The sequence below is a fragment of the Pempheris klunzingeri genome, chromosome 5, assembly GCF_042242105.1.
Source record: "Pempheris klunzingeri isolate RE-2024b chromosome 5, fPemKlu1.hap1, whole genome shotgun sequence".
Taxonomy (NCBI): Eukaryota; Metazoa; Chordata; class Actinopteri; order Acropomatiformes; family Pempheridae; genus Pempheris; species Pempheris klunzingeri.
Genome location: NC_092016.1, coordinates 25,961,765 through 25,989,553, shown reverse-complemented (window position 1 = coordinate 25,989,553; position 27,789 = coordinate 25,961,765). Strand labels below are relative to the sequence as shown.

General features: G+C 41.2%; 2 protein-coding genes across 3 annotated transcripts in view; both read right to left on the bottom strand.

Annotated features, from left to right (window-relative positions):
- Positions 1-7,456, bottom strand: part of wwp2 (WW domain containing E3 ubiquitin protein ligase 2) — a 51,626-nt gene extending 44,170 nt beyond the window's left edge. For both annotated transcript variants that reach the window (XM_070830380.1, XM_070830381.1), the window contains exons 1-4: positions 7,408-7,456; positions 6,051-6,132; positions 1,874-2,030; positions 1,234-1,355 (exon numbers count right to left, since the gene is read on the bottom strand). In XM_070830380.1, the coding sequence (XP_070686481.1) occupies positions 1,234-1,355; positions 1,874-2,030; positions 6,051-6,120 (349 nt within the window). In that variant the 5' untranslated portion in view covers positions 6,121-6,132; positions 7,408-7,456. The remainder of the gene's footprint in view (positions 1-1,233; positions 1,356-1,873; positions 2,031-6,050; positions 6,133-7,407) is intronic.
- Positions 7,457-16,262: 8,806 nt separating this feature from the next.
- Positions 16,263-26,894, bottom strand: LOC139201310 (diacylglycerol O-acyltransferase 1-like). The gene is made up of 17 exons (XM_070830591.1): positions 26,746-26,894; positions 25,559-25,646; positions 25,412-25,452; positions 24,906-24,991; positions 24,394-24,446; positions 24,158-24,263; positions 23,785-23,883; positions 23,612-23,671; positions 23,410-23,513; positions 21,520-21,558; positions 20,511-20,552; positions 20,373-20,417; positions 19,999-20,108; positions 19,850-19,915; positions 19,631-19,718; positions 19,305-19,367; positions 16,263-16,848 (listed from the first exon to the last, which is right to left on the bottom strand). Exons 1-17 carry the CDS (start codon positions 26,892-26,894, stop codon positions 16,636-16,638), a joined length of 1,452 nt encoding a protein of 483 aa, XP_070686692.1. The 3' UTR covers positions 16,263-16,635.
- Positions 26,895-27,789: the final 895 nt, after the last annotated feature.

Sequence of the window (27,789 nt, the reverse complement as noted above, 5' to 3'; positions counted from 1 at the left end):
AGAGGACAAAGGTAGTGGGGAGAGGGAGAAAGGTTGAGTTGAGGGGAAAGGAGAGGGTGAGGAGAAATAAAAGAGAGGAAATCAGACATCCTCCATTATTGCTCTAAAATGATAAAACAGTGTGAACCCACGGGGTTTTATCTTCCACAGCGGAGGGCCTCCCTGCTGCACCTCAATGCTAGACTACATTTTACTTATTCTTTGATCAGAAATTGCCAAAATCAAATACTGTATACTGTGTGTTTACTCAGGTAAAATATCACATTTTGTAGTAGCACATCTTTTAAGATTGCTGGCACATGGTGGGAAATTCAATGTTGGCAGATTTAAGCAATGGACCCTTGAGGGCAATACATTTCATTGCTCAATCTCCTCCATCACAGGGTTAGACAGCTTCCAGCATGCCACTGATATCCGTTACTTAAAAAAAAAAAAAAAACAAGAAATGCTTCGACATCTACAAGTTAAGACTTCACTTCGAAAGACACATCAGAACTCAAGAGGAAAACTGAATGAGTCAGGCGGGCGTACTGAAGCTCAGGACAATGGAGGGAATTCTCCTGAAGAGTATTATCAGGTGTTAACATTAACAGAGTGGCAGACCACAGTATGGTCACTGCTGGACGTTATGGGATCATTTTAGTGGTAGATCACTTTCATTCTTTTGGAACTGTCCAACAGATCAACCTCGATGGTTTTATTGTGCTTGTAAAAGAACATTTTCAAGATTCAAATTATGACAAAACTGCGTCCAAAGTCAGAGGCTGGATCCCTGAAGACTGAAGCAGACCTAATCAGCATCATCAGAGGCTTCTCTGAATATGGCTGAGTAATCGCAGCCATCTTTTTGTCTGTATGCGTTGCTGTCAGTATCCCATAATCCATGATGGGTCCATCAGTTCTTTAGTGGCTGTTCACACGATCCTAATTAACTCATAAAGGAGGATCTGAACACATGCTTAGTTTTTTGTCTCTGTGAGGCTGCACTGTCTTTCTTCGAGGAGCGGACTGAGCAGAGGAGACAATTGGCCTCCTCTTCATCTTCTTTTTCTTTCCTTTTCTACTTGTGTGTATTAAACATTATTTCCTGCACGCTCACTGTAAATTCATACATCGTCTATTGTCCCCATTCTCGTTTGTTATTACACTGTTTATAATTACACCTTCCTGAACACTCTGGAGAAACATGTTAGAATATTTCCTCTGTGTGTGTGTGTGTGTGTGTGTCCATACTTTTGCCATCGTGCGTGCGGAGTGTGTCCAGCAGGTCGATAGTGGCGCTGCCCAGTAGCTCCTTCCTCAAGGTGTGGCAGCTCCACAGCTTCAGATCCAGACGACTCTGAGGCGTCACATTACTGTGAAACACAGGGCAACGTGAACACACACACACAAAATCAACTGAGGCCTGTTACCCCACTGACACACTTGATAAAAAATACACACATACTGCATATCGATACATTAATCTAATCAGTTCCACGTGGATACCAATGTGAAACACACACACACACACACACACACACACGTATTGAAACAATAATTTTGCATTGCTACGTTTTAACTTCCCTATTTTCCTTACCTGTGTACTGCTATTGTTAAATGTGAGTGTGTGTGTGTTTTGTTTGACCTCAGGAAATGTTTTAAATTAGTTTGTAATAAACAAAATTTTTTACAGCTGAACTTCAATTAAATGTGAACCAAGATGTAGCCCTTCCTCTAGAGTGGAATATTTCAGCAACTGGACCTCATTTCCTTCATTTACTACATCGGTACACACATAACAACAGAGTGAGACGCATGCAACAGATTGTTATGTTCTATATAACTGTGAGTGTGTGCGTGTGTGTGTGTGTGTGGCTAGTGGTGCTCTTACAGGGTGAGGTCTTCATTCCACTGCAGCTCGAGGTGTCCACTGCGTTTGCCTGTTTTTTTGGTTTCACTGGTCAGGCCGTCGGCAGTCACCTCGACGAAGGAGCTGAGCCGAGAGTGACGGTTTGGCAGCTTGGGAGACTGAGGCTTCGCTGAAACCACTGGGCATGCAGACACACACATACAAACAGTTTCAGGAAAGCGGTCATGGAGGAACACATTAGAATCAGTAGGGAATTTAAAGGGCACTCTTTCGGTAAGGACAGGTGGAAAAGAGTAGACTAGGCTAGGATACGCACTGTGTGACTGTGGCCATAGTCCAACCACAATAAGGAAGCATATTTTTATTTCATGTGTCCAACTTCAAAGTTAAGCTTTCATATCAACAACACAACACCTTGTACAAAGATCTAGATCCGGTAATGGTGCTTTGAGTTATTCTGGTTCTCTGGAACCTACTGCCTGATGCATATTTGTTGATGTCTGTGGGGTGAATGTGGGTCTTTACCGTCTTTGGCTTATCTGTAGAAACGTTCCAGTTTGGACAGTTTACTGATGTATGCTGTATATCAACCAAGGTTGGACTAATGCAGTGACCGTGCTTTCTAACTTCGTTTTAAGATCAAATAAACCATCTACCTCTAATGTCATCAGTACTCAGGTAGACGCGTTATAACCTATTATCACAGCCTCATATATGAGCAGTAAACCTAAAGCAGAAATCTCTCTACGGTCAAGGGTGGAGATGTTTATCTATTTATTTTAATAACTGTATAATTCATGACATAATGCTAAAATGTTTCTGTTTTTCAAATGTTTTCAGATAACTGACCATAAGATTATCCACCTCAGGTGTTATTTAACCAGCATCACATAGTCCCTAACTTTGTTACAGTTGCCACAGAGGCTGCTCATACTTCCTATGTTGTACAGACTTGGGACCCAGCTTGTGTGGTGGTGGTAGGACACACAAATAGACAAATATAAACATTGCCCCCTGGTGGAAAAAAAAGAAAAACATTTGCAATACCAATTTCACTCCTTTTCATGAGGCTGTGGTCAGGGGAAATCATTAAATGGTCACAATGAGGCCTCAATGTTAACAAAAACAGAAACCAGTGTGCGGACCCTGGTGGGAAGTGTACACTGCAGGCCGGGCAAAAGGCTCCATGACTTCTCAAGGACTTTCAATACGTACAGAGATGTGCTTCTGCAGTCTAAAAACCTTCTGTTTACTGGTTTATTGATGCTGTGGCCCAGTTTCCTCGCCAGTTGGAAATGTATGTATGACACAAGTTAAACAACTGCTGTAACATGAGACTTCATGAAGCCTTCCAATTATTTCATTAATTACTGACTGATTATGCCAAATTGGTGAAACTCCCCGACCCTTTCTGAATATACCTCTTTACATTTCGTCTCACTGAATCTCGCAGCACCACTGGAAACTCTGCAACTGTGGTAAAAGTCTACAGCTGGGCTTAGACAGGCTTAGTGGCTTTGAATTCTTGTAGGCCCGCTGAGAATCTTGTTACAGCATGTGTCAGTCATATGAGAGCCGATTTGTTCGTCCTGAATCACTGCTGGATTGCGAAGCGAAGAGCCCGCAGCCTGGCAGTGCTTCTCAGGGTGCGTCTGATCTGGACCAGCGGTTGGATGAATAAATGATGACAGAGAAAAAAAAACTTGTTTCTGTACTCCTACTTCCTATCTCAGACGAGACATTAGCGGATCTATGCTGGCTGAGACAGGTTGAAGAAACATCTGGCCAAAAAAACCCAAAAAAAAAACATGACTCTTCCACGGCTCTCTGAAGGAGAGGGGGAAGTGAAACAGGAGACGAGTGCTAGAAATGGAAGAATCAAAAGTGCATTTTAACAGAGTAAGAGGGGCTGGGAGGGGTGGAGCAAAGGTAGACGGTGATTGTGACCAGATCAATAGTGGCATAAATCAGGAGGTGAGTCAGAGCTCAAACTATTAGCAGTGAATGACATTAAGGGGTTGGGACTGAGCTGTGACTGAGTGAAATAAGATTGGTAATGGTGCACAGAGGAAAAAGGGAAGACCTCTGTCACACTATATTTTTGACCTGGTTGCTAGGAAAAGTTATTTAGTTAGGAAAAGATGTTTGACCTTAATTACTAGCCACTGTGATGATGTGTTCTCAGTAAAGCAGCTGCTGATAGTGTGGCTGATACCCACCACATACACTGTGGGATGTCCCATTAATACAACCACTGTGAGCATGGCATGGTCACAGGACATAAATACCTAGAATGCCCGAGAGTAGCATAAGTGATAAATCATAACTAAAACTGACTAGTCAGAATTAGTAGTTTAATCAATATTTTTGCTGTAACAATGCATCATATGACAGTGCTGCTTAGCTGTGACGGTGTGAAAAGTATCCCCTGAATCTGCAGCTCCTCTCGGCTTCACTGGGCTTTATTGTGAGTTTAGCCGTCTGGTCCACAACTCTACTGTTTAGGTTCCCTCCCACCGCTCTCACTGTGCATTAGCTGCTCAGCACCAGCAGCACTGCAGACAGACATGTTTAGGGCAGCCTTTAGCACCTGATTAGCCAGATATTTCACTCAGGAGTTGGGAGTGAATACTGAACTTGGACCTGCCAGGAGGCTGGAAACGGCTCCAAATGAATGGCAACATTGCTCCATAACTGCTGGACGTGCCAATAATCTGTGAGCTTCAGTGCACTATGTCAACTTGCAGTGCATGTTTGTATTAAATGGACTTTGCCAAAGTGCAAAATTATAATGTATCAAGGTAATATGTCTTGTTTGAACCTGCATTCATCTTTGGCTACTTGAGGGCATCAGAAATAAGCAGTGAACGCTTCACCGACATACTCACTATTATGCTAATATGGTGAACATGATTAATGTATATCTAATATTTACTTCTTTTAGCTCTGTTTGGGTCTCCACCAACTCCTGAGGAAAACATGGCTCTAAATGCTTTACCATCTTCACTGGCTAATCATTAATGCTGTCTGCTGTTTGGTGCTGGGCAGGTAGTTAATAGTGGGCCCATCAGCAATAATTAACTTGCTGAATAAAATACTAAAAAAATTAGGACCCAAATTGTCAGAAACCAAACTTATCCTATTTAATGTTCACTGTCAGCTCCGATGAGACAACCCATGTGAAATGTTTTAATATAGCATTTATGTTAAAGCAAAGTACGATGCTATCCTAAAAGTAAATACACACTGAGATGCTTTTAAGTGCATATCACTATTATCAGCCAACATAGTATATGCTACGGTGTTTGCAAGTAGCCCAAGAAGAAATGATCGCCAGACCATTTGTCATTCCTCTGTGCAGGCGACAGTGGTGATGGAGGTGTTCGGCTGCTGGATAGAGACGTGTTAGACCATGGATTTTTTTTTGAATGTTGTTTCAAGCTATAATAAATAAAGATGCAGGCCAGGTCAAAATGGCAACTTGTTTGGGATGCTAATGGTTAATGGAAACACTAAAAATGTTCAGTCCAACAACAATAAAAAAACTAGTCTGAGCAGTTAGAATGACCATCAGCAATGTTACACATTGATGGGTGGTGTTTACAACGCAACACAGTGGCTGCCACAAGTCACACAAGAATAATCAACAGTCAAAACACAGCATACAAGAATGAGCATTTATGACACTATAGGATTTCTCCTAACACCTCTCCCACTTTCAAAATGCAGTGAATTTGATGCACATCCTGCCTGAACATAGTCTGAGCAGCAGGTTAGCTGTGTAAACCAAAGAAGGGTTACGCACTACTGACCATCAGTACAGGTGCAATACTGACCAAAGGAAAATAGTCTGTGGGGTATAAGGTCATTGTTTTCAAGAAGCTGCTACAAGTAAAACAAAAACTGGGGGGTTTTATAAGTTGACGTGTCATGCAAAGAAGATATGTTCATGTTAGATGGATGTACAGGTGACATTATACTGGCTAATGTGCACAGGCAGGTCTAAGAAAGAGAGGAACCTAATAGAAACTCAGATGAATTCAGCTGGAGAAAAATTTTGAGATGCACAACACACGTTTTTTGCTTGTAACACTGCAGCATGGAAAGTTCCACCACTTTGTCTTCACTTTGGAAGGACATGCTGTGGCATTGTTTGTACCAGTTTGTCCCAGCACAATGACAAAACACAGATAATTACCTTTTAAGATCAACTGAGACTTTTCAGTGGTCTGGGCACCGCCAGGTCTGCTCACACTGGCAGCTGCCATGACCTCACAGCTCTGAAACACAATCCCGGAGACAAACACACACACACACACAAAATATTACAGCATATCACTAATTCGTCACAACATTACAACAGCCCTTACAAAAACAACCTATGGCTCAGGTGTATTTAGCAGCCAGGCCACACACATTTCAATAAAGGCTGCGATTTATTCCCCCATCCCCCACATGGGAGAATAAATGATGATGAGTGCCAAGACTTTCATCAGACCCCATCAACATCACCTTGAGCAAAGTCAGAGATGTAGCCTGCTGGGTTGAATGCAAAGGGGACTGCACGTACAAGGACAATACTCAGTAAAACTGAACTCAAGTCTGAATCTATTGTTAATATTGATCTGGACTTTATAGATCAGGAAACGACCCTACCCCTAAAAGTGGTTTGTGGAGGGGATCCTGACACCGTTACTTGGTGCAGCACCAAGGTGAATGCTCTTGGCATCTCTGCCTGATACCAGACAAAAACCAGTGATGCATGACCAGATGCGACCTGACCATAAAAAGGGAACTATTAGATGGTGTATAAACCACAGGTCCACCTGGGGTCTGGCTCCGGACTGCAGACTAACAGATCGAAGCAATCACAACGAGAGTGCACAGCATCTTCCGTCAACCTTGTGAAACAAGTTGACCGGCAACGCAGCGTTAGCTAGATCCGCTACTCAGTGCAAACTGGCTAAACTTCATGTGGCCTAATAAAGCTTTCACTGTCCCTGCTAAACAGAATTCATTGTCCCCTTATTTAAATACCCTTGTCTGCTGCGTACAAAACACAAACACGGAAGATGATCAGGGCATTTCCATGCATCACTGTCAAGCGAAGCTACGAAAACACACACTTCCGGTCATTTTTTCCAAACTAAAACTCCACTGACAGATATGGCCAAATACGCACTACGATACGCAAAAGAAGATCCACAAACTAAATTGAGAACCGATTTTTAAAAGGTTTTCTAACGTTTTAAGTAGCTCTCGGCAACGCTGATACTTGTTTAGCCACCACTGTGCCAGCTTTGTTACATTTACTTTTGAAGGTAAAGTCGCGACATGTCCGGTTCGATGTACCTACCTGCTAACTTCACCTAGAAGAAGCTAACTGTTAGCGAGCAATCATCGTAGAGGTTTTTTATAAAAGGACATGCCAATAAAACCTGGTCTTATCACCTGACAACAAGTAGAGCTGCATTGGTAGTTACCTGGCTCACGTTAGAACTCTCTATATCTATTGAGACACTGACACATTAGGATGAAGGTAGTCATTGCCGTACCTTTTTCAGCTGTGCTCCGCTGTTGTCGCTAGTTAACTTTCATTTCCGCCTCAGTGACAATACCACGTGACCCAGGGTATGTCTTCTTCATTGCACAAAGGATTGTGGGTCATAAATGATGGCAAACATCACCCCCTATTCATTTCAAATTAAGGTTAAAATAGAGTACATACCAAATGTAATTGCAACATTATTATTATTATAATTATTGTTGTTGTTGTTGAATAGTATAGTAATCTGCAGCTTATTGATGAGGCTTTTTTTGTTATATTTATTCATTTCTCATAATAAAAAAAACCTTGGTGTCTGTGGCTCTGGCAGCCACAGCTGGCTGGCTGCACTTTCTCTGTGCTGAGTTTTAATGTTAACCAGCAAAAAACACACTCCCTCTGAGCCAAAGTCCAAGAGAGACCTGTGGCTCTCAAATTTGTGTGTTGAGACAGACAGAAAGCGTAGAACGTAGAAAATATAAAGACACTATTGCAAATCTGTACAAGTGAGCTAAATCCCAAAGAGGAAATGTAACGATGAACTCAACCCAAATGTCAGATGAATATCTGTTATCATTCTGATGTTGAAGCTACATCAATTCATTTTTTTGTCATTTTAATTTTGGCCTCTGGAAAGCAGCAGAACAAGCTGTACTGCATTATCACCTTATAACGCTGTTGCCTTTTATTCACACATCCATCAGACATGGAGCAACATTAGCATTCATTTTGGAGTTGGGTTGATGTCCACCCGATGAATTTAATTCCGATATTAACTCTCCTTACAGCTCTGTTTTGGTCTTCATTCATTCATTGGCACAGCCATGGTTCTCAGTGAAATGTCTTCAGAGTTAATGGATTAATTAATGTTTGCTTCAGGATGAATTTTAATAAAACTTGTCCATTACTATGCTTAATGACTAAACAACTGCAAAACTAATGACATTCCCATCAGCCTCAGGTGCTATAAATTATACTAACCTGTCCAATTAGTTCATAACTAATCAGATTTGTATTAATCTTTGGCAGGTGTACATTAATTAACTGGTAAACTTTACTTTCAAGTCTAATAATTCCCAATCTAGCCTCTCTAGTTTAATTACAAACCAACATAGACAACACTGACAGCCCAGACCTTTCTTCTACCTCTGACTGGATTTTCCTGACAATAGCACAACCTCTGACTCGGACAATGACTGTTGACTCTTTGACTATGACAGTGTACACTCAGACAAAGGCACTTTATTTGTCTGAGCATCATTTTAACCCTTTCATGCACAGAGGTCACTACAGTGTACAGCTATTCAAAAGCTGTTTTCTTGTATGTGCATGAGTTTTGATGGTATAGTTGCACATCAGCCACTACAGTGGAAGCTACTGCATCATCTCACACACTGCTGCCCTGTGGGAAGCCATTGCAAGTGAAGTGAAACCAAGATGGTCGACAGACAGCCAGAAACGCCAAGTTGCTCAGTTTTTTCTGTTCAAACCTTCTATAAAAAGAGACCATGCAGGTAAGAAAAATATGGTGACATCAAGTAACATCTGAGGAGTCATGCAATTGCTACATTTTCCAAGTATTGATTTTATATTGGGAGGAAATTATGATTAATCATATGTCCACTGAAGTGTACATCATGCATCACTGGCTATATTTCAACTACTGGACATGTAAATGTATCTTTATAAAATATGGGTTAAAAAAACTGACTGAGGTTATCATAGTTCATGCATGAAAGGGTTAAATTATTTTGATACACTGATTATGGCAGTAAAACTGGGCTCAGTAAATGTTCCTGGTGACCTTTCCTGCCACAAACTGACAAGCAGCTTGGTAAACAAGTTTGACAGCAAAAGGCCGTCCTTCATTGGCTCTCCTGTTGATGTTACAGTGAAAAAGGGGGTAAAAAAAGGTGGGACTTATATATATTTTACTTTTCTTTGGACTGAGGCAGAAGCAAAGCATTCTCCCCTGACGAATCACCTGTGTCCTGCTGTATCCTCCTTCTAAACCTGAACCGTCTCCTCCACCAGTGCCTTTGTTTCTTCTTTTTAAGCCCCTGAAAACACACAATAAAATTAAAAATATGCTTTATTTTTCTTCTAAAACTAACTAAACTGAAGCAATCCAAAACTCTGAATTGAACAAGCCATTGACAGAGGAGTCCACCAGTTTAGGAATATTGTTTTCCACCCAATCCATAGAGAGGTGAGGAGGTGAGACAGTCCTCCTCTGGAAAACAACAGCATTAGTTGTTTGTTTGAACAGTTGTTTGTTCAGATGCCTAAAATAACCGGTTCCTTTGTTAATCTGACAAGGAGCTCTAGCTGCTGTGCAAATAATAACTTATCTGTCAGGAACAAAGACAAGTGGAGCATGACATTGTTCTACTGCTCTTATGGAGGAAGTCAAATGATGTTTTAGGTAACACAGCATGCGACTTTGACACGATAGCCCACTCTTTGCATCTTCTCAGTGAACCTCGTTTCCTATGAAACATGGCTGTGATTGTTCCCTAGCCCAAACCTTAACCATGGAGGTGGCAGAACAGTCATTGTAATGGAATTTACTAATACCAATATATTTTGAGGCTAACTGCCCCCTAGCTCTAGGTCCAAACTTCATGCACGGCTATGAGAGTGGCATCGACTGAACTCGCATTTCCCAAAATGTTCAAATATTTCTTTAAGAGAAAGGTCACAGTAACAACAGTATTATCCCCTGCACATACTATCTGTGCTACGTTAGTAGTAGTAGTGATAAAGAGTAGCAGTATATCTGTATCCAATGCAGATCTTCTCATGTGATTCAGGGTAAGACGTCAAAGACAAACATTTCATTACAATGTTAGACTGCTCAGCTCAGTTGATAGATCAACCCTTGTATGGTGTTCGGGTTTGTGGACCTGATTTCATCCGTTTTCATGTTCTTTATCAAGAGAAAAACTATACGATTAATCATTTTTTCAAACTCAGACTCATTGGCCTTGGCTCATATTAATGAGTCTGAGTTTGAAAAAATAATTAATCGTATCATTTTGCTCTTGATAAAAAAATGAAAACGGGTCCCACAGACCCGAACACATACAAGGGTGAATTCAAAAATCCAAAAAGCCAGTAGAGACGGTTTACCTGAAGCTTAGCATTCTCTTTTCTCAGCCATTTGATCTCCTCCTCCAGTGCGCTGGTTGTCTGTCTCCACTCTTCTTCTCTATGGAGCCACATCTTCCCCAGCTCGTTCTTTCTCTCCATCTCTTGCACTCTTCTCTGCCAGCTCTCCTCCCTCTCAGCCAGCTCCTTCCAGTAGCTCTCCTCCAGAGCACTGAATTTATTTCCCCAGAGGATCATGGTGTTTCTGTGCTCCTCTGTGACTGCCATCACTTTTTCAATCAAGCTGCAGGCAAAGCCTCTCTCTTCCCTGATATCCTTCTCCAGGTGGCTCGCTCTCCTCTGCCACTGTTCTTCAGATTCCTTCAGTTTTGTGGCAGCGATCTCCTCTCTGACCCTGATCACTTCTCTCCATCGATCTTCCGTGGCAGAAAGCCTTGCAGCGTTCTCCTCTCTCTGAATGCAGAGACTTTGTTCAAGTGAGGCGATTTCTCTCTCCACTTGTCGTCCACCTTCATAAAGTACTCTCTTGGATTCTCTTAACTCTTCCTCCATCCGCTGGCTGTGTGACTGAGCAGCCAACAGCTGGATTCTTGAACTACTTATTTCTCCCAGCTGTTGTCTGCTCTGGTCTTGCCAGACTTCCTTCTCCCTTTGGAAGTCCTCCTCCACCCTCTTCGTCATAACCTCCATCTCTCTGTTCTCTTTCTTGGCCTGTAAGTAATCGCCTGTCAGACGGTCCAGAGCGTCAGGGGTGCTGAGCTCCTTCAGGGCCAGCCTGGCATTCTCCTCCCTCAGGGCGATGTTGTCACAGGTCAGCCTCTTGATCTTATCCTGAACTGAGAGAAGAGCTTGATATAGAGGGTGCACGAGTGATTTGGGACAAGTTGTAAGGTGTTCTCCCTTGTTGTGGCCCTTCTCCACTTTTGCACCATCTTCACGGTCTACAGGTGGAAATACTGGTGCACGCCACAAGCCAAAAATGGGCTGCGGAGAGCGGCTCTGGGAAAGCTGTTGTTTGGGAGCATAAAAAAAGATATGATCAGCATAAATGTTATCACCCACTGTTGAGGAGAATTTACCTAATCAATGAATGATCAATAAATGATTATATTGTACGTGTAGTGTTTGGCTAAAAGCATAGACCCAACAATGTACTCCATGTTTGAAAAAGCAGCAGATTCAGGACACTTATTTATCTTTTCACTGAATATATTTATAATAATGTCTTATCACACAAAAAAATGAAATCACATTTACATGAACTACATTTTCAAATCATGTCTTCAAATGTATCAAACACAGAAGAATCAACATCTAAGCTAAGATTGGCAACAATTGGCAATAATAAGACTTAAGCTACTGTATTGCTGAAATCAGGACCCACAGAGCGGTGCTGTGTGCTGCACACACAGAAATAGGGAATTCTTTCACAGATTAATTAAACAAATTTGCCTGAAACATCATGTTCTCTGTGAAAAGTTGTTCATTTGTGTCTTTGAGGAAATATACAGAAATGAAACAAACACTAACTCAATAAGTTTCCTGAGTTTCAGTTCAAAGTTCTTACCTCTTGTATTCTTCTGTTGATTCTTTTCATGTCTGAACAAATATATTGTACAGCAGATGTGTTAATATTTCATTTGTGGTGCAAAGAACAAGTCTCAGTTCACCCTACATGTGAGAGTGTGAAGGATTTGGTGAAACTCTACCAAACAATCTAACAGTGTGTTCTAGAATCCTGGGCTAAGATTTTGAAGAAATGAAGAAAAATATGTTTTCCTTTAAACGCCATGTACAGGCGACTGTGCTCAGGAAAAACAAATCAGTGACTATAAACCCTAGCACCCAGCCAATAAACGTGATTTCAAATATATTTTACACAAATTGGAGGTTTTTATGATATTGGACAGCAGAGGACTGTAAACAAATTGCATTTACTACTACTAGTGTAGAACTTTACATTTTGATGCCAATTTATGATTTTACCTTAGTTACAAAACTGGATGAGCTTGTTAAATATGAAGCATTGTTGTAGATCAAACTGCCAAACAGTGCATAAAGCAAATGAGCATTAGATCCACCTCAAGTAACTGCAGTAACATGAATCCGTCAATAATAAAAATGTTGTTTTGTAATATATGGTGGTACAACACTCACAGGGGCCATTTTACAGTATTTTTACAGTGGTATTCTATTTGAAGGATCTAAATTCTTCCTCTACTGCTGGTAGCTCACACTGTATCAGGCTCCTCTCCTGTGGAATCTCCTTCCAGTTTGGGTTCGGGGGGCAGACACCCTCTCTACATTTAAGAGTAGACTAAAAACCTTCCTTTGTGATAAGGATATAATATTTGATGCTGCTCATGTGGGGATTCCTTAATGTTGAATTCCTGAATCATTGGGTCTCTCTCTTAATCAGAGTTTGGTCTAGACCTGCTCTTTATGTAAAGAGTCTTGAGATAACGCTGTTATGAATTGGTGCTATATAAATAAAGATTGACTGATTGATTGATAGAAAGAGACGACAATTCAGTCCTCCTCTGGGCAGCAGCAGTGCTGATGCTGCAGTGCTGATGCTGCCCACTCTCATGTCATGGTCCATTGGACCACAACATCCTCCATAACCACTTACATAGCCTTTTATTGTATGCTGTAGCTATATGTAATAATCCTTCCTTTGGAGCTAAGGTGCTTGTATTACAGAATGTGAACTGTAATCACACTGACTAATGCAAGGAGCAAGGAGAGCCACTGGCTTGTGTACAGTTTTTTATTTTATGGAACTGGAGAGTTGAAATGCAAGACACATATTCACAGCTGAGGGAATACATTATTCCAGTTCCACGTGTTATGTTGACGTGGCCAGCTGCTGGGAACCTTTTTCTCAGGTGTGCTGTGCTCCTACTTGTGGAGGATGAAGCATGTTCTCTGGTTCAAACACTTTTTATTCCAGCATCCAAATGTAGGACCAATTAAACAGAAAATCGTGTTTTTTGCTGGCCTTTACTTTGCTGCAGTGGTGTAGTGTGCTAATGGGTAGATCAGCACACTGTGACATCCCTGTTGGGTGTGTTAAAGGTGTGCTGGTGTACACTGTTGACCACATCCAGCAGTGCTGAGTGATCAATGGTCAGAGTTGCATTAAATTAAACTTTAACCAGAGAGGGCAGACTTTGTGGTAAGTTACTCTTTAATGTCCAAGAAGGACAATGTGGCTTCTTAACAGCAGTCAAAATTAACAGGACAAGTAAAACCACTATATACTCAATAAATAGAAGTCATATAATGCAAAATGCACCTTTTTGTTATCATCAGTGTTCACACACATCACGGAGAAAAAGCTGTCTCACTCACAACGGATGACGGGCACAATTACTATTATCATCGTTTAAACTTTGTCGGTAACTTTGGCCCCATGCCTCCAGCAGTCCTGTTGCTGCTCTGTTCACATTCATTCTCACTCCTGGAAGCTGCCCAATGCAAATACAGCTGCAACCATCACTGGCCATTGAGCAGCTCTGCTACAGAAGCTTGATACCTTGCTGCAGGGTTATTTATTAATTATCTATTAGCTTTTAGAATGGAAAGGAACCCATTCCTCCTCATTTTCTTCTGGTTTCCTGCAACTTTAATCGAGCTGTCTTTGAAGTTTTCAAACCTCGGAGCTGTCACTCTCCCAGGTGGTGTCCCTGCGTACATCCAGAGAGTCGTGGTGACACTACACAAATACCCCAATTAAACTGCACATCAAACTGAGCTGTACATTTGAAGGCCAGAATTGACACCAGTTATGAGATCTAAGGTCTATCTTTCCAATGAAATAGTAGCAGGTACTGTTTTAACATTATCTCTTACCAGTGATGTGTCAACAATTTGCAGTTTTACTGGTTAGATAAATAATTGATTTTGCGTGCGTTGATTGATTTTTTTGGCCACCGAGGTGAAAACACAACACTGACATCACTTTATAAAGTTCGTGCGGCTAATACATTAGCAAAAAGTTGCCGGTTTACACATCCAGCAGATACAAAGCAACAGCGTTCATTTGGAGTTCTATTTCTGGCCATCTGATGAATGTAAGTCCAGCATTCACTTTGTTTGCTCTGCTTTGGTCTACACCAGGGGTGTCCACATACAGAAGAACATCCAAAGGGCTGGGCCACTCACTAGAAGTGAGCTATGCTGCTAACTTTAATCCACTAGAGGTGATGTATATCGCCTCACCTCTAGTGGATTAAAGTTGGCAACATCAACCAAATGGAGGTAAATTCTGCTTGATAACTGAACATGATTCAAGAAAGAAAAAAAACAGCCTTTCCATTAGTGGGCTTTCATTTATTAGTTGTGATACAAGCTGGTCTTTGCCTTGTAGGCTCTTGTTCAGTGTGTTCAGGTGATCAGTGAGATCCACTAAACATGCCAACCATCAGCACCAGCATCAGAGGGAAGCTTGAAATAGTCTGTGCTAGAGCCCTGGTGCTCAAATTAACATCCTTACCTTCACTTTCTTGCCCCTCGGCGGAGCACCTTTGTGCTCACCTGTCCCAGCTGGAGCTCCATCCGTCGCACCTCCACACAGCTCGTCCCATTTAACTCCCATCATGCCAACTGCATCTGGCACAGCTTCAAAAACATCCTCACCCGTCGTGGTGCTCTTTAGACTGCTAACATCAAGCAGCTCCTCCGTAATGCAGAAGTGATCTTCATTAGTTATTAGCTGTGCTCTCATCGCACACCGCGTCTCAAACTTTCTACACTCACTTGCTCTCTTACGTTTCCTTAATTCCGCCATTTTGGGTCACCTGTAGCACATTTCTTCTTCTATTACTCATTTTATAGAGAAGCTGCCTCGTTCAAGACAGTTACTCCACCTAGTGAGACTAAGAAGTACAATACAGTCGAGCGCAGGTTCCATGTGTGGGCCGCATTACAATACATTTTTAGAATTTCTTGCGGGCCAATGAAAATTGGACCACGGGCCGCAGTTGGCCCGCGGACCGTAGTTTGGACACCCCTGGTCTACACCAACCCCTGAGAAAAAATGTCTGGCTCTTCAGAGAATTCGGATTATGCTGCATGCGTGAGCACTACACTTGAGTGCTTGAATGCAACAGGCTACGTACATACAGTGCGGTACATGCTCTAGAGGGCTCATGAGGATGAAAAGAACATTGAGAGACGATGCATCATCATCACCTTTACAGTCACAGACATCGAGAGGAGACAAATCACGCTCCATTAAAGGTCTAATGTGCTCTGTGACTGAGAGTTGACTAAAGATGTAAAACAAAGGAACAATGAATAGCACACATCCGTCAGTGATAGGGTAACACTATGTAATTCATTCAGTACAATTCAATATAAATAAAGATACGACAAAGAAATGATGAGAACAAGCCAGTGCATTTCTAAAGGTCATTAAGGCCTGTACAAACTTCCCTTGGCTGGGAGACGCTTGAAATCATTCCATTCCATTGGCTTCATTGGACCATGAGGTCCAGTCATATCCTGTATTTCCTAATTGGATTGTGTCCATGAAACTTACAGTAAACTTGGATGAACTAGGGCCCCTTAACTGCATGTTGACAGAGCAGTGTGTGAGCAGCAACCTTATCTCCTGTGCTGCTGACTCACATCACTCTAACAGGAATAACCACACAGACCTTTACTGACTGCAGCCTCATTCTTCAGTAACAATGAACAAGATTCAGATTTGCAAATGTAGATTAAAAAAAAATACTAAATCAGCTGTTTATTGCATAAGTATTTCTCAGATGTGGAAGTATGGGACTCTTTTCCAACACATAGACAACACATACAGAATATATTGTATTGTATTGTTTCTATTTTTATACTTCCTCTTCCTCTATATCTCCCCGTCTGCTGTGACATTGTAAATTTCCCCGCTGTGGGACTAATAAAGGAATATCTTATCTTATTTTATCTTATTGCTGAACTGGGCAGAGGTTGTGGATTATATCTCCAAAAGGTTTTCCAGACATCAGAATACATCCTTGGACAGACATGAACAGCCCTCACTGAGCTTTGGATCACAGCCAGATATGGTACGACAGGATACGACAGGATACGACAGGATACGACAGGATACGACAGTCGCCTCTCCGTCTCAGTGAGGCTGCAGGAAAACTGTGCTGGGATGACCTTGGTCTGATGCCAGTGGCGAGGATGATGAGTGATGATGATGGTGGGGGAGGCTGATGTAGTGGTCGTGAAAGTAGGTGGTCACAGCCAGAGGAGGGCCCAGCAGCAGGCACAGCCACACTAAGCCGTTGCCATAGTTTCCCTGGAAATAGTTTCCGAGGAACACTGCAACCAGAAGCTGGAAGGAGAAAACGCAGCGTCAGCTAAAGAAATACACCAAGATTTACTAAAACAAAGGTTTACACAGGTAAAATGATTTATTTCTTCACTTTATATGACAAAGTTTGCTTGTCATGATCATGAAATAATTATGTTTCCAACTTCTCCCATCATTCACCACACCACACCCGCTGTGGCCATTTACTGTAAATCCTCCTGTCAGTCCAAGTGCATTAACTGCTCACTGCTCTGGCTGCTGCTGCTTAGTTTTACTTTAAAAGGAGAGGCCAGTTCCAACTAGTGCTCCACTTTGTGTGCTCTTACTATAAAAAAGGGAAGTAAAACCCGCTTTTAACTTTTTAAACATTTGTAAACCTGCATGTGAAATACTGGTGAGCTAATAATGCTGCCAAGGAAATGAAGCCTGGCTGTTGTTTGATTACATAACTGTTTTGTTGTGGAACTACTATATAACTGTATTTTTTCATCATAAACCGAGAGTTTCCTTATATTAACGGTAAGAGGTTTCAAGATTACTGACTTGCATGGAACCTATGTAACCAAGCTATCTAAAATGTACTGCAGACATTAAGCTGAATTAAGTGTCCAAACATGTTTAGAACAATTCTGTATTTCCTGTTTTTGAACTTGATTTGGCCGGACAAGACAAGCAGTTTCAACATGTTCTGATAATCGTCAATCGTCATCTCTCAACTAAACGTCACTTTAAACTGCGACACTTTGGCTTTTGGACTGCTTGCTGGACAAAACAAAGCAGTCTGCAGATCGAATATTGATCGATTTTCACATTTCTTCATATTCTTTCATATTTTCTCACTCAAACTGATCGAGCAACGAGCATTTAATGAAGTACGCTCAACAAACATGAATACAACCCCTTTATGTTGTAAATGGAACATATTTGTTTTAAGTCAATTCAACATAAGTGCATTAAGTAAATTAAACAATAGTGTATATATAGGCCAAGCATGTAATAATAATCAGCTGTCTAATCCTTTTCCCATGTATTAAACCCAGTTGGGTGGGGCCAGCTGACAAATGACTAAATTAAACAAATGTAACATATAATTTCTTACAATGCACCAGCCACAAAGGTACTGTGCACAAAAGGTGTACTGAAGGCTTAACAAAGTGTTCTTGAATATCTGTGATGAGCAAATTAAATTAAGCCTTTCATGCATGAATTATGATCCTTACCTGTCAGGATTCTTTTACTTTTTATTCATCTTTATTCATGAAAAACAAGATTTGAACTTTTTTTTTTTCAACCCATATTTTACAAAGATATAAATAATATAGCTATAAGATTAATCATAATTTCCTCCCAATATAAAATCAATACTTGGAAAATGTAGCAATTGCATGACTCCTTAGACGTTACTTGATGTCACCATATTTTTCTTACCTTTTTTTATAGAAGGTTTGAACAGAAAAAAACAGAGCAACTTGGTGTTCCTGGCTGTCTGTCTGCCATCTTGGTTTCACTCTTTTTTTTTTTTCACTTGTACTGGCTTCCCACTGGGCAGCAGTGTGTGAGATGATGCAGCAGCATCCACTGTAGTGGCTGATGTGCAACTATACCATCAAAACTCATGCATATACAAGAAAACAGCTTTTGAATAGCTGCACACTGTAGTGACCTCTATGCATGAAAGGGTTAATACAAGTAAATGGGTGTGAAATGGAGATGCAGTAGACCTAAAACAAATGAGTGATTGGCTGTGTAGCCAATCAGGAGTCCATACAAGGGACTGTCCCTGTTTGTCCCTGTGTGCTTACTGTTAGAGGAACAGAAACTTTCAGCCACTCTTTTTTCTCTCTTTTAAGAAACTACGGTATTTAAAGTAGTTCTAACATTGGACATTGCCAATTTCACTGATCCAATCTGACAGACGGAGGCAACACAGCAAAAAAGGAGCGACTGGGGGCCAACGTGTTAACGAATACTTGCTTATCTAAACATCCAGCTGGTTCAGAGCACCATTATTGTTCATTTGGAGTCGTGTTTCTGGCCACCTGACAGATATGAGCCTAGTATTCACTCTCTTTTAGCTCTGTAGGAAATATCTGGCTCTTTAGCTGCCAAATGCTTCACTGTGTTCACCAGCTGGTCTCTAAGCTGCAGGAAGCTGCAGATTCAGGTGATAATTCTTTTTAGGTTCACTAATAATCCATCATACAAGCGACCTCCTTGAGTTTGCTATAATATCTGTTATAACTGCTGCAGTTTTTATTGTTTTTAAATTCAGGCCCGATTGTTTTCTAGAGAAAAGAAGCAATCAGATTAAGTGGCCAAGCTTATGGATGCAGTGTGTTGGCTTTTCTGATTTAACTGTTGAATAAATGTCAGTATTCTAAAACCGAAGTCAAAGCTCGACAACAATATCGCTAGTGTGTGTGTGTATGTAAGACCTCTGAAGCCTTGTCCAGGTGCCAGTAGTGTGATGTTCTCACCTCAAACACCATCATAAGGAAGATGCACAGACGACAGCTATGCAGGGGCAGAGCAATCAAATACTGTGTGGAAGAGAAGACAAAAACATCCCAGCAGGTTATTACTGCATTGATGAAAGGGCCCTCTGGTCCTCGTACTCCAGTGTCCACAGAGGAAAAGGCTCCGGCTGCCTCTAGAGGGCCAAGATGTGCAAACCGACCACATAATCTAATAATTATGAGTAATAAAAGATTTTTGTGTCTAGTTTGAGACTCAAACAAGCAGAAAAGAGGAAACGGTTCTTTACAAAAATAGTTTGCAAGTTTAAGTTTGCTTCAGACTGTACCTCACAGAGAGCTGCTGACATCAGGAAGACCAGTAACTCTGCTCGTGACGGGGGCACATTCTTTTCCACCAGCCGTGCGTACACATGTCTTCATACAAGTGAAGACGAGGATCGACGGCACATGAGAGATGCAAGCAAAAGGTAGGGGGATTATTGGATTCTTTCATGTCATCTGAGTGAAACTGAAGGCTTGTTTTAGCTCTGTCGGGACTAAAATACCTGTGGCACCATTTCTGATAGGGGATATTCCAGTTCTTCCAGAAAGTGATCAGAGTCGTAGCGTTCCTGTAAATGAGATGATGAACTGCAGTGAGCCGCTGCCGAATGCGCAACAACACAATGTGCGGAAACTGTTTTGTGCAACTGACCACCAGTCTGCATAAAAGTGACGATCGGCGAAGCGCAGCAGCTCTGCACAGAAATTCAGGTAGGAGTGACTCAAGAAGAAGAAGAGCAGCCAGAGAAAGTGGGTTGGTGCCTGACAAGAAAATAAATCAATACCAATTACTATTGAATCTCTTGTGTCATGTGTGTCAGTGTACAAAGCTTGATCTCTAATTTTCATGCCTACACATACTATCCTAGTCATCATCACCACCATCTGGGAACACTTCTTCTTCACAGTGATCACATCCGTTTACGTGATCGTACAGTGACGTCTTACACCGGCTCAAAATCCAAATTGATGGATTTACAGTCGGCAGAATCAGTCATGTTGAAATGTCATTCAAAAATCACTCACCACCAGTCCCACCAGATGCTCCACTCTCATGGTGATATCCATAATCTATGGATAAGAATGGATTTTTTTCAAAGTGAAATCTACGGATGAAGAAGCCGTGTTTATTTCAAAATTCACAATGAAGGCAGATTCACTCACAGAGAAGGAGTTCTCCGATCTCTGGAAGATGGGCTCTATCCACTGTGAGGAAAAAAAAAAGACTCAGTCTCAATCCCATTATAACATTAAATGTAAATAAGATAAGAGTATGTTCAGAAATAAGATAAGAGTTTACAGCTGATGCTAATGGAACAGAACAGTATTTCTGCAGGTATTTGGTCTTAAACAAAAGGATTTAAATAAAACGTGTGTACCAATGGCAATCATGCAGTCATGGGAATCCAAGACATTTCACTAAAAGCCATACATACATAAGCAATACATTTACATACTAAATACATAGTAAAGAAACATTTATCACATGACTGACAAAGGTGATGCCGGCATAAACATGCATTTTGTAACATGTATTCATGGTCCACAGAAAATGAATACTGCTCCACGTAATGAATGAACCATTCTGATATTTTGAGTTTGTGAAGTGGAAGAATCTAACACCCTGTGAGGCTGACAGGAAGCAGACAGTCTTTGCCACTGACTGTTTTGTGATAACCACACAGCTCAGTATTTTTCTTAATAAAACACGGTGTAACAAACTACAAGCCTGCAGAGAGTTCAGCCTCTGCAACACAAAGTACTGGCTTTCTTTCATCACTCTAACTGAAAAACCAAGACAAGATACCTACTACACTGTTGCCCATAAAGTTGGAATCAAATGTTTTTTACCTCTTCTCATGAAATGATTGTGACAATGTGATTTATTCTTGATAAATAAAGTGTATATCTTCTCAACTTTATTGATCAAACTCTTCCAAACATATCACAGTGAAACTTAAACCACAATGAACCTTTGCAAACTGTGGATTCAGGCTTTAACAAGATTGGGGGTATTGAACAATTATTCCAACTTTATGGGCAACAGTGTGTATACTGCTTTACTATCCATATTCTGAGGAAACTGTGTGTGTGTGTGTGTGTGTGTGTGTGTGTGCAGTCAGTTGTACGGTATATTGCACAATACATGAAGAACTTTAACCAGCTGCTGTACCTGCTGAACAATTCCAACCATGATCTGGATGACGATCACCTAATGGTAGAAAATGCCGTTAATTAACGAGCTGCCATGTTTCCATCCCTCAGACTGACAGTAAATATGGACATCAACTGTACCTGGAAAGGCCCCTTACAATTAGATACACGGCATCAATGAAAGCTCCATTCTAAAGATGGAATAGAACATCTTTAAAGAGCAACTTGCAGGTTGGCGAATCCATCCAATCAATGTGTAGGAAAATAATCTAGGAACTAGATTTTCATAAAGATGAACTAATATATTTGCTACAGTGACTCCTGGAGTCGATTTAGTGAGACAAAGCCAAACTGGACGTGATGTAACACGAGGGAGAGCGGTAGATCTGCACAGTAGAGGTAAATGGCTAGCTTATTTTGATACTGAGGAGGTTGTAAATATGTATTCACACAACTATGAGGAACCACAGCCACATATATTTATGAGCCTGTTAGTCATCCAACAGATGAGGAACAGACGAGGGTTTGAAGGAATAACGGCCAGAGAAGAGAAGTGGAGTCGTGCTGTGAGGAGAACCAGAGGAGAACTGGTGAGTGATCAGCATTAGCTTATAGATCGATGACGCTACAAGTATATATCTGTGGGCTAACCCTAACCCCCCCCCCCCAGGACAGACAGACAGACAGACAGACAGACAGAGAGAGAGACAGAGAGAGAGAGAGAGACAGAGAAAGAGATCGCTGCCTGATTATAATTACTATGAGACACTTCACTTCTCATGACTGAAATCAATCAATTCAGAAGGTAGCAAAAGTTAGAAACCCACACTTGTGCTCAGAGCACTGAACTGAGTCTCTGAAGGGTCTGTGACCGCTGCCTGCTGTGGTGGCAGCAGCTTTCAGTCTTACACAGTCTTGGCTTCTAAATCCCATCCTAAACTCCATCATATTGCTGGGAAGATAATCCTCTAGTCTAAAATGAGCGCCACGAATGAAGTTCGCTCCCTTCACCAGGCACAAAGCTCACAGCTTTCCTTTTCCTACTAGGTAAACTGTGTCCTGACAGGTTAAAGTTAGAGCTACCTGCACAATAATTGACCATGATGATATATGGTGAAATGCAATTAAAACCTACTGGAAGAACACCAAGTCAGTGAGACACGACCACTCAGACTGCCTACTACAGCAGTGGACAGTGACCACTTTCTCCTCTGAATTTTGTCTTGTAAAACACAGTGAACGCTGCATTACACTTCAAAATTGTCATTTTCAGACAAGTTAAAGTATAAATGTAATAAAAAACCAAGCTGCAAGTTGCTCTTTAAACTTGTTAACAATACATATGATTGATGATATAGGCATTGATACTGAAACCCCAAGTTAATCTATGTAGTTAATTCTTTTGTTAAAGTTTTTGTTTTTAGTAAGTGAATGAATTGTTGAATTGATTTTCCATGCTAATATTTAAAATCAAATCTCAACACAGAAAACCAAGGAACGAGGGGTAGTGGGTATTTCAGAGGGCAGCACTGACCTGCCAATAGTAATTACAAACCGCACTCTCATTACTTTTCATAAGTGCAAAGGAGCTTTTCTTTTTAGATGGAGAGGTAATGGACAATTAATTAATTGTCCAATCACAGCTTGGTGGGTGAACCTCAAGCGAATGTGTTTTTCATTTAACTATGACACAGTAAAAGCTTATATAAAAAGGAAATATGTCAACAACGTGAAATGTATTTTACTTTACTTCTTTGTTTTTATACAGGCTCTGTCAGTCTTCCATAGTGAAACACCTCACAGGGAAGAGGATAAGCATGTGTTACTGCTGTCATTATCATTATATTAGCCATATTGCTGCAGTCTTCACTGCCTAAAAAAAGCATCAAACCCTCAGTGTTGAGCTCACCATTTCCAGCAGCCTGTGCAGCAGCTTGTTGATGCGGACTTTGGGGGTACGAGGGAAGTCTCTCTGGTAGCACAGAGTGGGGGCAACGAGGAAATAATACAGGTCTGAGAAATCAAAGACAGAGTCACTGAGAACGAAATGCATCATCACAAGTTAAAGTAAAGAAATCAAGTGTGTTCTCGTGAATGACAAGCAGCGTCACCTTGGAAAGTAAGATGCTCATTGTTGGCTGTGTGCGCTACAGAAACATTCTTGTCTGTCTCTGAAAAAAAACCCACACACAGATATATATAAAAGGCAGCAGCTGCATTGATTAATTTTTCTTTTTTTGCTCTGAAATGAAATCAGCTTCAACTTCCAGTGTTGGAAAAATACCTGGCTGATGAGTGTGTCTGTACCAGCGGTTTGTCTCCTGGTATGAATACAGTTTCATCCCCAGAGCAGTGTAGAACCAGAGAGAGAAAAACGCTCCACCTGGTGGACAGAAAAGCAGAAACATCCCAGCAATGATACAACATCCTTCAGAGCACAATGAGCTAAACATGACCAACGTTTGGGCTTCAAACGACACAAGGCTTTCCTGTTGGCTAGAAAGCTCTTCGGTCCATCATCACAAGCACACTGTTTCGCTGAGAAATATTAATCTAGCACACACAACTTTCTTCTAAACTGTTTCCTCATATGTCAGGCGGACTGTGAGGAAAGTATATGCTGTTTTTTAGCCAGCGCAACAGAAAATATGTGTCACCTGTTGATATGGTGGGCTCGTGTATAATGACTGCAGCAGGAAATAACAGGAGAAGCCCCAGATTGGTGAGATGTAAATGATGAGCACTGGTGGGGGACAGCATACCCTGACGCAAATACATGGAACAGATGTTTCAATAACAGTTATTTTGAGTTGACAAATCACTTGATAAAAAAAAAACAAAACCTTACATAACGTGAATTTGAATAGTGTTTTTTTTTTATAAATGATCTCACCTTTTCCTGAGACCTCTCAAGGAGCAACGCTGCGACGGCAAACATGTTGGCAGCTGGAAGAAATACAAATATCTGAATCATTCACAACGACAGGCTTCCAGCTGAGCTCCACCCCAGAGCTCCCGTCAAAGTCTCTCTACAGGTCCCCTGCAGATATGAAACAAAGCTGGTGAAAGCCTCTTGAGTGAGCAGAGCAAAGTCTGATTAACCTTTAGTGTCACCTGTCTGTGTGGAGTTAGACAGAAGTGAGCTTACAGAAAACAGACCTTTGTAGCTCGCTCCTCGTCACCGCTGGAGACCAAAGGCTTCATGAGCACCTACCAGCATAAAACACCCAAATCTCCGACCAAACTGTCGGCAGTTGAATTGCATTGTGGGTAAAGCGTGCACCAGGTTTTGACAAAAAAAAAGCAGAACACGTGGAACAAAAAAGACAACATCACTGGTTCTGCTAATAAAGGTCGATCTACTGCAATGTCCTTTGCTTTGTTCTATCTAAAAGAGTTTCGTACCCAGTATGAGGTTGACAGATGGCCAGTTGCAGTTGTCCTCAATAAGATGCTCCAAGACCTTTTGGACGTCTATCAAAAAGCCATGTCTGTTAACAGAGAGGAAAACACAGGACACAATTCTAAAGTATACAATAAAGTGTTAACTCAGAGTCTTATGCTACTTAAAGAGCAATTACAGCAATTTTTGGAGCTTTTCACCACATCTGACAGTCTTCATCAGAGGAAACTCTGAAACTCTGATTCTGAGCATAAAGATCTGCTCAGAGTGAAATGTCTAGTAGTGCTGTTTTTATTTTAATTACAGCTATGGTTTAATTTTAGGTGTGTCCACGTGATCACCAGAGGACCTTTTGCTAAATCAAGAGTCCCCTCCCCCGTCAGAGGCCAACATCACACATCAGGTGTGCACTTGTTAAACAAGAACATGAAAGCGTATCAAAAATCAGTAGACAGGGCATTTCGCCTACAGACTGTATGTGTGCATGGATGCAGCTGTTTATACTCACTGTATGAAATTCTCCAAGAACAAGTGAGCATGTGTCAGGACCTGCAAATCAGAACGACACACAGACAGACAGTAAAATTAGTAATTCAATAAGCCGTTAAGTCTGACATTTTCCTCATAAATTGAAATTACATGTTTGGAAACTGACCAGGAGAATAATGATCCAGTTGAGGATGCCTCTGTATCCGGTGAAGCTGCTGTTGGAGCTCAGCAAAGAGTCTTGGACACGATGACAACTGGACAAAGAGACTTGCTTTACTCATCATTATGTGCAATGTTTTGTTGTTTTTTTTTTTTACCAGTGTCACCTCTCCAATTCTGGTGGGACTTCAATCACCTTTGATCAGATATTCACATGTTTTCAGCTAATGACCTGCAGCAGATACTGTTCATGCTCTCAGTGTTCTCACACAGTTAGTGCATTGAAACATACTTGAGTGGCAAAAACCTCCATGTTCCCCCCTCCTCTTGTTAGGGCAGTAGGACACACCACAGTGAGCATGCAGGACGAAACCTTCCTCTGAGCTGATAACTTGGTGATTCCCAGTATGTCTAATGTTTGTCATAGTGGTTCTGTTAAAGTCAGTAACAAGGACAGACATTTAAGGGGGTGGTGCAGAAATGCTTTAATGGATCTTAATAGCAATGCATCTGAAAAACACTCAAAACTAAAGCGGAACAACTCATGATTGAGCAATCCAGAGGTCATAATAACAGAACTCACAACGTGCGGCTGCAACAAAGGAGAATCTGCTCTGGACTCTCTACATGTGCACAAATGACATTCTGACACTGGTGAGGGATCAACTAATTAAACACTCAAGACTAACACAGAACCTCTGCCTTTAAGGATTCAGACTCAAAAAATACATTTATTCCAGAGGAGTGTTCACTGGACCTGCCATCATGTGAGACACATTAAAGGTTATCGCTTGCTGTTGATAATTATGTTAAGAAAGCTTTGAGGCTTTGATTTCTAGACTTGAATGTAAATTCATCATGAATTATAATAAAATGATGTACAATCAGAGATTTAACTTCCCAACAGTGGCTGAAAGGCTAAAACTAGATTTGTCCATCAACTTGTTAATGTATCAGTAACAATCCAGTAAGATAATTAAGAAAATTACACATAGGTCATTTTTTGGCATTGATTTATTTATATCTTTATACTTTAAGTACATTTAGCTACAAATACCTCCATAAATCTTACATGTGCAACATTTAAAGTAGGACTTTTACTTTTTACAGTGTAGTATTAGCATAGTAAGTAAAAGATGTGAGCACTTCCGGTCCCGTCTGGTACAAGTGATGGAGGCAGCGGAGGAAACTTACCAGAGCAGAGATGCATAAGGATGTTCTTGTTCACTGGGTGGATCGGTGGCAGGAATGGGGGCGCTGCCATAGAGGCTTGCACTGTCTTCTTCAGCAGAGGAAGAGGAGCACACAAATGAAAACCTCTTCCTCATCATAGCCATAGCCATGAGTCCACGGGAGGAGTGGGGGTAGGCTCAGAGATGGTTCACTTTAGGAGAAACATAAAGGGGCTCATCATGTACTTTGCTCTGAAACATCACATCCTTATCACTGAAGATACACCCCCTTTATTTGAGAGACATAAAAAAAATCACATATTTGGATTCCTTCACTTCCACTTCAGGTAAAATTGCCTGAAACACCTGATGCCAGTGCAGGAGACAGTAACCTAACCTACCTATGGTAAAAGAAATAATTAATCTGGAAAGATATGACAACATGTCTGGATAAAAATGTTTTAAAATGTGCTTTTTAAAACAGCTTTTTTGGGCAGTTTTATAATTATGTAAGGGACACAGTTTGTGAAAGGGCAAACATAACCAATCAATATTTAATTTCGTTTTTGATCAACCAAATAACCAATAATGATGATTTATAACCTCCTGGACTCATTTACATGCAAGCTGCAGACACTGTGGGTGACCTCCTGTCCTCTAACCCAACTCTATCAATGACTGAGCAGTCTAACGTTGTCTCCTGTATCCACAGAGCTCCACATCCCCTCAGACATGACTTCACACTTCACCTCAGCGGCTGGTTCCATGAAGTCAATTCGGCATACATGCTGTCCAATTATTTCATTTCATTTCATTTCAAAAACCGCCCCTGATTTCTGCTTTGTCATTGATTCCCCTGACACACCAAGGTGGGTCTGGTCTCTTCTCGTGTCACAATTAGAAAAGTTTGACTTGTTTTGTTGCTGCTTGGTAGAATACATGTATGCCGAATTAAATGACTGCTCCCATCTAATTCGGCAGCCACGTTGTTTCGTCTGACAGTTCATGTTTCGTTTGCTGCAAATGAATGAATCCTTAAATTGGCAGAAATGTGAATGGAGCGCGG

Coding starts and splice junctions, on each gene's coding strand:
- LOC139201310 (XM_070830591.1), bottom strand. CDS start 26,894: ATGGCTATGGCTATGATGAGGAAGAGGTTTTCATTTGTGTGCTCCTCT. Junction 23,514..23,611: donor TGAGCATCTTACTTTCCAAG/GTGACGCTGCTT, acceptor TTGATTTCTCAG/ACCTGTATTATTTCCTCGTT. Junction 19,916..19,998: donor CACTTTTATGCAGACTGGTG/GTCAGTTGCACA, acceptor TCTCATTTACAG/GAACGCTACGACTCTGATCA.